Source organism: Macrobrachium nipponense, chromosome 31 (assembly GCF_015104395.2).
Source record: "Macrobrachium nipponense isolate FS-2020 chromosome 31, ASM1510439v2, whole genome shotgun sequence".
Taxonomy (NCBI): domain Eukaryota; kingdom Metazoa; phylum Arthropoda; class Malacostraca; order Decapoda; family Palaemonidae; genus Macrobrachium; species Macrobrachium nipponense.
In genome coordinates, this window is record NC_061093.1 from 7,422,449 (window position 1) to 7,433,485 (window position 11,037).

Genomic DNA, 11,037 nt, shown 5'->3' on the forward strand with positions numbered 1-11,037 from the left:
GTTACATCGTATGCCATTTCGTCGGTTTTCGTTCGTTGGTGATTTTTCCAAGCAAATGACTGACTTAAGACTTTGAGAGATAATTTTACTACGTAGGTGGGATGGGAAGGTTTGGGATTAGAACACATATTGAATTATTAAAACCATCTACGTTACAGGATATTTAAGTCAGGCAATGGTTGGGAAATGAATACGGAGAGCTGGTTGTCAATTTATTTATAAGCTCTAACCTTTCTTCGTATGTAGTAAATCTGAATGTAAAAGGAAAGAAAAAAGCCCATAATGGGAATTTTCTTAAATTTCATTTCATGTTTGACACACAAACACACACACATACACAGAGAGAGAGAGAAGAGAGAGAGAGAGAGAGAGAGAGATAGATATGCACACAGGCGCTCTTTATACTTAAGGATGCCTTCTCAAAGTACGAGTATCATAAGAGTCAGAAAAAGAGAGAGCGAGAACGAGAGAGAAATTATTATCTTCTTACGGTCGCTTTAAACCAACTAAACCATTCCGATCACGTTTCATATATAATCCCAATAATAAATATTTTTGAACCTGATGCAAGTACAGCGTCTCAGGCCATTCGGGAATGTTGGGAAAGCAGTGAACGTTTTATTTGTCCTTGAGAGCACAGTGCTCAAAATATTATTCAGGATTTCATATTCTTCGCCCTCTCTCTCTCTCTCTCTCTCTCTCTCTCTCTCTCTCTCTCTCTCTCTCTCTCTCTCTACACTCCCAACCACAATCACACAAGCACGCACACACATATATCTATACATGAATATATATATATATATATATATATATATATATATATATATATTATATATATATATATATATATATATATATATATGTACTATATATATACGTATATATATATATTATATATATATATATATATATATATATATATATATGTTATATATATATATATATATATATAATATATATATATACATATAATATATATATATATATATATATATATATATATATATATATATATATATATCTATATATATATATATATATATATATATATAGATATGCATATATATTATATATAATATATATGCATATCTATATATATATATATATATATATATATATATATATAGTATATAATATATATATATAGATATGCTATTGTATGTGTAACTGAATCACGAAAGTTAGGAACGAGATAAGTCCATAAATAAAGATAAAAGGCACGATGGAAAATAAACAACGGAGTATCTGCGAGATCTTTCGACGTTCAAACGTCCTTTACTTAGCAGATGAACTGACATACATGAGTAAATGACAATACAAGAAGGGTATTTTATATCTTTATATATATATATATATAGTATATATATATATATATATATATATATATATATACGTGTGTGTGTATTAATAAACACTATTTAAATATCAATGACAATATCCTTCCGCTCGAAATTCCTTTTATTTCTGTTCATATTTTTTATCTATTTTTGCTTTCTTTATTTATAAATTTTCTTATCCTTTCTAGATTAAAGAAAAAAACATTTTAAGTTAAAATTTGCTTGAAAATAAGATTTCTTTCTAGAGGAAAAAGTCAATAATATTGATATTAGTTGTCGCACAAACTTAATATTAATAATGGTCATGATTGCACGATTTTAAATTATTATTATTATTATAAACATTAAATCCTTGTCAAAACTATAAACCTTACCTTTTGCTAGACTTCACTGAGAAATCCTCGTAGCAGACACTGTGTGGCATTTCTCGTGGTGTAAGATTCTTAGTACTCCTACTTCGGCTGCTGTGTCCAAAAGTATCACGCTTTTTGAGTAGTGTTAGCAGTTCAGTGCAAAATCTTGGCTTTCAAAAGACTTTAGTCGTCGCTAGAAGACTAATTTACCTTGGAAGCTTCATTCTCCTTTTACCATTGGTTGGGATATGTCCTGGAAAAGTTGAAAACCCAAGAACGTTAGAATTGCATGTATGTGAATATAATATTACTATTAAAATAAAAATGAATGTAGAACCACATTGAGTGAAATGTAATAAGCGTGTGAAAGAATGATCCGTCGACCCTTCTTGCATTTTTGCGTATCCGCCTAGATATGATAACATTCGGAAATTTAGTTAGGTCAAGAGGTAGAAGTCCTGATTATCTGCTATCTGCAGTAGATCATCAGCAGAGGGGTGCCTCATATTTCTCTAGATGACTTTTCATCTTTGCACTTCTAAAGTCACACTTGGTTACATTTGAGATGCAATGATGAACATTGAATAACATCTTTCTGCTCTATCAATTTGCCCTCAGTGAATTGAAGTACAACAGTAGAAGTCCTCAAATCTTCAGCAGCCTCATGATCTTGCTCTGAGTCAATAGCATAGTTAGGTGCACGGGTCTTACTATGCAGAAAATGACTACTTCACATTGAATGATTTGTGACAGAAAAGGTGGTTCGCGGCTTTTTCAGTGGATCGATAAAAAAAGAACGAGCAGCCCTAATTACACTTGAACATGACCAGTCTTTCTAGACACTTTCACTTCAAAATCCTCACCCTTGAGGCTGTTTGGAATGAAGTTGCTGAGCTCTTCCGTGAAAAGCAATGTGTTTTGACAGTGACGGTGAATTTCATATCAAATTCTACTTAGCTGGGAAAGTTTTTAGCATCACATCTCTGGGCATTCTAAATAGCGCATATTCATGAAGCTGAAGCTATCATGCACCATCAATGGTGTCACTGGTCCAGCGTTTCTTTGAGTTTGGCAAGACAAGACCGACTGAATATTACTACTAATTAATACGTTAGTTCAAAATACGCATCATGAAAAATCAGCAGCATACCCAGCACTAATATTTATTATGATCTGATGAAATAAGATACTGCAAACATGTAGGGTATTGTGTTCAACTTTTCACTGCTGCCAAAATACCACAGGTTTTGAGGTTTCTTTCTTACTCATATTATACCACACATTACCATGATCTTAAAGAATCTATCATTACAAGCAAAATAATAATACTATGATTAATAACTAAACTTTTAGACAAATTTAGCGGATAGCTGAGGCTGCTTTCACATTTGTTAAAAAATTTCTTTTAGTCTGAGTAATATTTCTAAATGTAAGTTTGGAAAAGTAGGTGCCACGTTATTTCCCTGGAGTGCGTGAGGTACCTCATTCCATTAAAGTAATAATAATCATAATAATAATAATAAGAAGAGATTCCCCAAGCAGCCAGTCATAAATCAATTTCTGATCTGACCACGCCCACCGCTACTGTAACTGACTCACCAACGATGTATTATCAATACTAAAAATATATAAAATATATATTTTGTTCCAATTGTATTTCTATATATATATATATATATTATATATATATATATATATATATATATATATATATATAGTATATATATATATTCGGAGACTACAACGGGATCGTAGAAGGTGATCTCCGCTACAAAATCCTAATTCAGTTATTTCATTATTATTGCTGCTTCCTTAATGTCGACATGTTTCTGGCCATCCTTCTCTGGGCCATCAATCTTGACCGTTCGGCCAAGGGACGTTCTGAATGGGCAACTGTAACTGTATGTAAACTGTAAAGATGGGGTGGATAGAATAGGGTGGGGTTCGGTGTCCCCCAGAAGGAAGTTAATGGTTGCAAGGGGGAATTAAAGGGAGGGTGTGTGTGAAAGGAAGGTATTAAGGAGAGGAATAAAGACCCATTTGTCTTTTAGTAGATAGTTTAATGCTTGTGGTTTCTTGTGTTTTGGTTTGGTTTGACTCAGTGTTGAACCGTTGTTATATTTAGAGGCGTGGCAAAGGCTCTCAATGAGTGTAGGCTCCAATTGTGCATCGTCCACACAGCCCCCCGCCCCTAAACATGTAAATATGAAAAAATAAAATCAACCCAAAACCCAAGAAACCAGAAGCATTAAACTATCTACTAAAATACAAATGGGTCTGTTTCATTCTTTATTCCTCTCCAGGGAGATGGCCGAAACATGTTGACAGTAAGGAAAAAACTGACTCTGAAAATACAGCAATGATAAGAAATACTGTATTGACGATTTTATAGCGGAGATCACCTTCTACGATCCCGTTGCAGTCTCTGTATATATATATATGTGTGTGTATTAAAATACAATCGGAATAAAATATATATTTCATTATGAAACACGAATTACCCGAAAAACAGAGAAAATTCTTGATAAAATAAATTCAGTTACCTCTGCCATTCTTTTTAACATATTATTATTTTTTTGGGAAAAGTTTGCTGAGGAAATAATTATGCATATCTTAGCCTCATTTGATCAGTAAAATATGGCATATATAAAACATGGTTAACCTACTCCTAATATCAAGAAGTTGATTGATAGACATTAGATGATCAAATAAATTGGCGACGCTAAAAAAAATTTATATGGATATTTCAAGCAAAGGAAACTAGTTTCAGATGAAACTCTTTCAGAAAATAAAGCTATGGAATCATTTCAGAAACAATTTATAAATAAACACGGATGTTCTGAAAAATATAAAAGGGTCTATTGCTCAACACTTGTTTTAAGTGCTGAAGAAGGTTAACTTCATTGGCAAACATGAAGATGAGACCAAGCCTACAAACAACGTCTTCTTCAAGAACCTTGGGCAAAAGGTTCTGGTATTCTTTTCCAAGTGGTCAATAACTAACACTTTCCCATGCAAATAACTAACTTGTTTCGGTATACAGACAAACTCTCTCTCTCTCTCTCTCTCTCTCTCTCTCTCTCTCTCTCTCTCTCTCTCTCTCTCTCTCTCTCTCTCTTGTAAGTCATTTTAGAGAACTTTCTTTAGAAGAAGAAGTACTTTTTTTGGCAGGTGTGATAAAGCCTCTTTTATTCATTACTTAGTATTTTTTTAAACTTCAGGAGAATTTTCTGTTAAACTAAAGGTTTCTCTTTACAATTACTATTTCCTCCTATTCAGAAAAAAATTATCTAAAAAATGGTTAATACGGCATTTTCAGTCCTCAACATTCTCTCACTTTCACTTTCGCGCAACTGGTTATGAACAAATAAAAGAAACTATTAGTATTAATGAGCGTTGTATAACAAACCTTAATCGAGAAAAACCTCTTTTAACTTCTGAAGACATTCTAAACAAGATGTTTAATCTCCTCAGGACATCCAATAAATGGGTTCATTTATCTTCTTGATCTCTTCGCAGCCCTTCTGATCATCGACAGAGTGGTCTTTTAATAGATTTGATTTCAGTGCTGATCTTTTGTAGTTAGTTGTATACAGAGATTAATATCGTTAGCTGCTCACGCAACCAAGTGATCATACATGTTCGCAGTAAAAATGCTCTTCCTTATATGCTTGTCCTGCATATAAGACAATATATGTTTTTATTACGATGTTTCTGTAAAAAACTTTTGGAAATAGAAGTAACGTCACGCTTTACATCATAGTCATTCCTAATGTACTATAGTCATCCTTTTCGTGGCATTTCTTTCTCCACCATTTAGTCACCTGGAAGCGGCAACAAACGCCACAAACAGCCTCCAGTTCTCAAACGAGGACAAACACCACGCCGACCGAGTAAATGGATGACTCGGACGATTAAGATGCGGAGAGCAAAAAATGGAGCAAAAAATAAAGGGTCACTCAATTTTCGACCGTCGGGAAGGCAGCGGATGTGAAGGGAGGAAAGAGAAAAGGATGCTTCTCACACCAAGGGCATCCTACGCCCACTCCCTCCTCCCCTAAGGATGCGGCGAAGGAGGGGTGGTCAGTCAGTCATCGCAGGATCTCCCGGGTGTCTTATAAAAGCTCCTTTCCACCGACAACATAGCATCAGTTCCTTCCGAACAACGACACCATGAAGACCGTAAGCTTTCCTGGGTCTGGTTTTCTTCTTGATCTTCTCTTGAATTTGTGGAGCAAGAAAGCTTCCTCCTTGTGCAATAATTCCTACTTGATCTCTGAAACGTCGATCTGGATTTTCCCTTCCATAATTCTACCCATGTTTAAATGTCTGAATATCATGAAGGCTTGAACTCCCTGAGCAAAAGATATATTAACGCTGCACACAAATCTCTGCATAGTTTCCACTTCCTTCCCAAGCAACTGTACCTCAAAGAGTCTTTGTACTTTCAGGTCATCATCTGTACTCTCATTGCTCTGGCTGCTGCCGCCCCACAATATGATTATAATGCCCCACCTGCTCCTGCTCCTGCACCCCCTGCCCCTGCCCCGACCTACGGAGCTCCTTCCACAAGAGTGTCCACATTCGAGGTTGCGCCTTCAGTCGCCATCTTGAGGGACGAACGAACACACGACGAGTTCGGAAGATTCGCCGTCGACTTCGAGGCTGAAAATGGCATCGCCTTCTCTCAGTCTGGTTCCCCTGATGGGCCAGAAGGCGCCGTGGTCAAGGCTGGACAGTACTCGTAAGTAAAGTTTTATGTCATGGAATAATTTTTTGAACTATTTACCGTCTTCCTGTTAATGTCTCTTATTTATCGTTTTTATTGGGGTTTACTTTTAAATATTGTTGTAAGGGCCGCCATAGTTTTCATGGGTTGACTACCCATTATGTTTCATACTGCTCGGTTTCCTTTCTCCATTTCTGTCCTTACTTGTATTTTTGAGATTGCTTTGAATATTCAACCCAAATCTGTGTTTTAAAACTTTGGATTGCTGACATACTCGCAACCTTTAACTCGCTTTTATAGGTACACTGCTCCTGACGGTACCCTTGTCGAAGTTAAATACGTCGCTGACGAGAACGGCTATCAGCCCCAGTCCGACCTCCTGCCAGTGGCCCCTGCATTCCCCCACCCAATTCCTCAGTTCGTTCTCGATCAGATCGCCAAGGCTGCTGAAGAAGACGCTGCCGCCGCGCGTGAGGCAGCGTCTGTCAGGAGCAACTCCTACGCTCCTCCTCCCTCTCCCCCTTCAAACACCTATGGTCAGCCATTGTAGAAGAAAAATCACCATGATTCCGCTGATGTGATCAGTCAATAGTCTTTCATTCGTGCGTGGATCCTGCCATCGTCCTTTGTCCGTCTTCTCGATTATATATTTTAATATATGTATATATTCCGTAATATATATGAAATAAACACCGATATTTAGCATTCAATTATCTTTGAATCATACCTAAAAAATCTAGCAATCGTTTCCATTGGCTCCATCATAATACTTTTTAATTAACGTGCTCAGAACTTTAGGAATTCAGTGACTGCACATTTTGGAGAGATTTTGACATAAACAACAACAACACATACACACACACACCCACACACGCACATATATATATATATAGATATATATAATATATATATATATATATATAAAATTATATATATATATATATATATATATATATATATATTTATATATATATCTATATATATATATATATATATATATATATATATATATATATATATATATATGCGTATCTTTCGTGATTGTATATGTGTGGGCATATGAAAGGTGTGTATACATGTGTATGGTTGTTTACCATGAAATTTAACTTAGATACTTTAATTAATCTTGCCAACTATCATAACTGTCATAACGGTAGATTTAGGACAATCATATTTTCCGGTGCAAAGTCTATTGGGACGGGAAGTCTATTGCTCTTCGTGGTAATCTCCAAAAAAAAAAATGATAATAATAATAATAATAATAACAGTGGAAGAAGAAGCCATTCCACCTGGAAAGGAATCAACGGTACTGTCTCTTGAAAGATGTAATGTCTTATACTTCAGGATAAACAAAAGCAGGAAAGAAGAGTTTCTCTCTCTCTCTCTCTCTCTCTCTCTCTCTCTCATATACACACATACATGCAAATACATATACAAAATACATAGGTAGGTCATCGACTAAATACCAGCCACGTGCAACGCATCCCGAGCCCCAGCCAGGACTAAACAAACCAGTTCATTTCCAAAGCCTCTGGATATCCTGACCATGACATGTGATCGCAACATTGCAGATACTGGTGTGCAGTATAACACAAAGGTCTCGTCAAATGAAACTTCCGGCATGGTACGTTATTAGGAAATTAGCATTAAGGAACCAAATTTGTCAAATAACAAGTCATATTGGTTATCCTCATTTATTCCACACTGATCCTGACCTTCAATTAAGTGGGTAGTTACTGAAAACCTCCGCTTCTAGAAGGGCTCCCAAGTCCAGTCTTCATTTAAATAACTGTATCCAGAACAAAAATCACTGATCTTGACAGGACACATTGAACCCATTTCGTTTGCTCCATTAATACCATAAAATACGTATAAACAAATACGATTTATCAGTAACTTTATCTCAAACAGACTAATTATCAAAGAACCTGACGGGTGATAAATCTGTTTATACAGCACAGTACTACGATACAGGAAGTACAAGATACACGAGGAATTCATATAGAAAAGCATCTACTGTTCCAATAGCTTGTCATGATTATTTGGTCTACACAGTGCAGAGTTGATAGGATGTTTTGATAGATTGAAACTAATCAAAACTAAAAATAAAGTACCTACATTATGCAGCCATAATAAATCAGAAATCTGGCTGCCTCTATGGTTTTGTGTTCAGATGATTTTTATTAAAATCTAGACATCATGTAAGTATGGTCAGGCTCTATCCTGAATGGATGTATGTGATATACCTGCATAGCCATATATATATATATAATATATATATATATATATATATATATATATATATGATATATATATATATATATTATATAACCTATATATATCTTATATCATATAAATATAATATATATATTATATATATATATATATATATATATATATATGGTATGTATATATATATATTTATATATATATAATAGATATATATATATTGTTACGAACTTCACGATGGTCTGAAGTTGTGGTTCTTTTGGACCTGATATTGCAGATCAGTACCACAAAAAGAGCATGATCCCTGACAAACCAACACTTAAAGAGTACAGTCTCAGAGAGGATACACCAAACCACAAACTAAAGACTAACAATAATTTATTACTTAAAAATTAACATAACAAAAGAACCCCTCTGAAAACTGAATAATGGGAGGAAAAGCACAACAAGCACACACAATACCAAAATACCAAATCAGTCACTTCTTCAATCGCCTACCTAACTAACATGCCAAGGAATAAGAGAAAGTAAACAGTGGAAGTAAGAAAAAAAAAAACACTCTTTCCCTAGCATACGATAGATGGAGATTCAAAGGGGGGGAAAACCTTAACCTATATCTTAACCTATATCATTACAAATATTGTTTTAACAAAGTGTATTGTACTAAATACGTACTCTTATAATAATATAAAACATAAATAACTCAATAGGTTGAGTCTATAAAGCCATAAACACTTAATAGTCATCCAAGGACGTAGTTATGCATATAAATGCCGACGCTGACACACACTTATTTTTGTGTAAAAGATGTCCTCACTAAAATAAGGGGTTGCTGCTCTATCACATGAAGATATAAAATTAATAATGCTAATAATAATAAAGTGGGCTTACTCTTCTTCGCCACTAGACGGCCTCCTCACGACTCCAAGGATGCAGTGTTCAGGCAGAGGAAGGAGATTAAAGGGAGTATTTTACGCTCGCACTACGGGCCATTCACGAGAGCAAATGCTGAGCTCTACTTCAACAATAAAGGGCTGTAGAAATCCTCGGTGAGGCACAAAGTCCAAGTCTCCAACAACAGGCCCCAAGCAATCCAGCTTTGGACAAAGGGCACGAGCACACAGGGTCACTCTCTAGTGAGGCGACACGATGCAGGTGTGCTAAAGGAAGTATCCTCTACCCAAATAAGTGCACTGCCGTAGATTGCCAATAAAACAGCATACTGGTCCTTCAAAGGTGGAGCAGAGTACAGAAGTCCTGAACAAATGCCACAAGGCCCCCTCGGAAGCATTCCTGGCCATTTATGGTAATAAGAAACAGTTTGAGTTACTGGTCAGTGAATGGAGCAAAGATGAGTATAAACTCAAACTTCTATGGCCTTGCATATATGCTAGAACTATACTGTGGAACAAAAACAAAGAAAACAGTCATTGTCCTTTTCAGTCTTCTCAGGAATACTAAAACAACCACGTTGTTTCATACTCAAAGTGTTCATACAGCGAACAAATGGTGCTAATACTACAGAGTGGAGAACCCTGATACAGGTGTTTTCTTGTCTTCCTTCATTGTGTTCATTATGTGAAAAATATGAGAATTCTATTCGACGCCAGGAACTGCCAGTGACCCATGACTGATGAACTCGACAAAAGTTGCTCTCCTTGATTGCTGTACAGCATTAAGAGAACTTTATACCAACTCTGACTGCGATGCAGCAAGAGCCTTTAAAGAAATGGGTCCTACAGAATATGCCTAACTACACACACAAGAGCTCTCTTCTGGTGTGCTGCAATTTGGTTAAAGATGGAATTAGTTTCAGAGTGGCATACCAAAATCAATTGTATTTGATCTACTGTTATCCCGCCGCCCCCCCCCCCGCCCCCCCCACCCCCCCCCCCGCCCCCCCCCAAAAAAAAAAGTATATGGGATCCCATTTACCTTTCAGAAAGGTTTCTCGCCAATTATATTCAAGTGACGTCAACTTACCAGGTCGATTTTGGGAAATGATCACTGACGCAAAAACACAAGTAGTACCGTCACAGATGGCAAGTTGCAACTATGATATGAGGGGAGTGGGTACCTGAACGAGTAGTTGAAATAGTTGCAGGTAAGCGATGGTGCTGAAGTTGATGAAGTAATTCTCATAAAACCAATCGAAATCTTTGATCTGGAAAACAGATGAAAATTGAACCCATTTTAATGACGTAATGTGTTCAATATTATAGGAATATCTAAATGGAAATTGAGTAATACATTGAACAGCTGCTTGAAACTGATATTGCAGCAATGCTATGCGATCGTTCAGCCAAGATATAACTCTGAATGGAGATTTACTAGAAATGTTACATAGGGCCAAATTGCAGAATATAACAGAGTGAAGAGTAATAAATAG

The 11,037-nt window shown here is 35.9% G+C and overlaps 2 protein-coding genes across 2 annotated transcripts in view; one reads left to right on the plus strand and one right to left on the minus strand.

Annotated features, from left to right (window-relative positions):
• The window catches only part of LOC135206617 (cuticle protein AM1274-like), a 94,611-nt gene that overhangs the window by 24,736 nt on the left and 58,838 nt on the right, over positions 1-11,037 (minus strand). The window lies entirely within an intron of this gene.
• LOC135206434 (cuticle protein AMP1A-like) lies at positions 5,740-7,129 on the plus strand. Its single transcript, XM_064237811.1, has 3 exons — positions 5,740-5,872; positions 6,142-6,434; positions 6,720-7,129. The coding sequence occupies exons 1-3, from the start codon at positions 5,864-5,866 to the stop codon at positions 6,967-6,969; spliced, it is 552 nt and encodes a 183-aa protein (XP_064093881.1). The 5' UTR covers positions 5,740-5,863; the 3' UTR covers positions 6,970-7,129.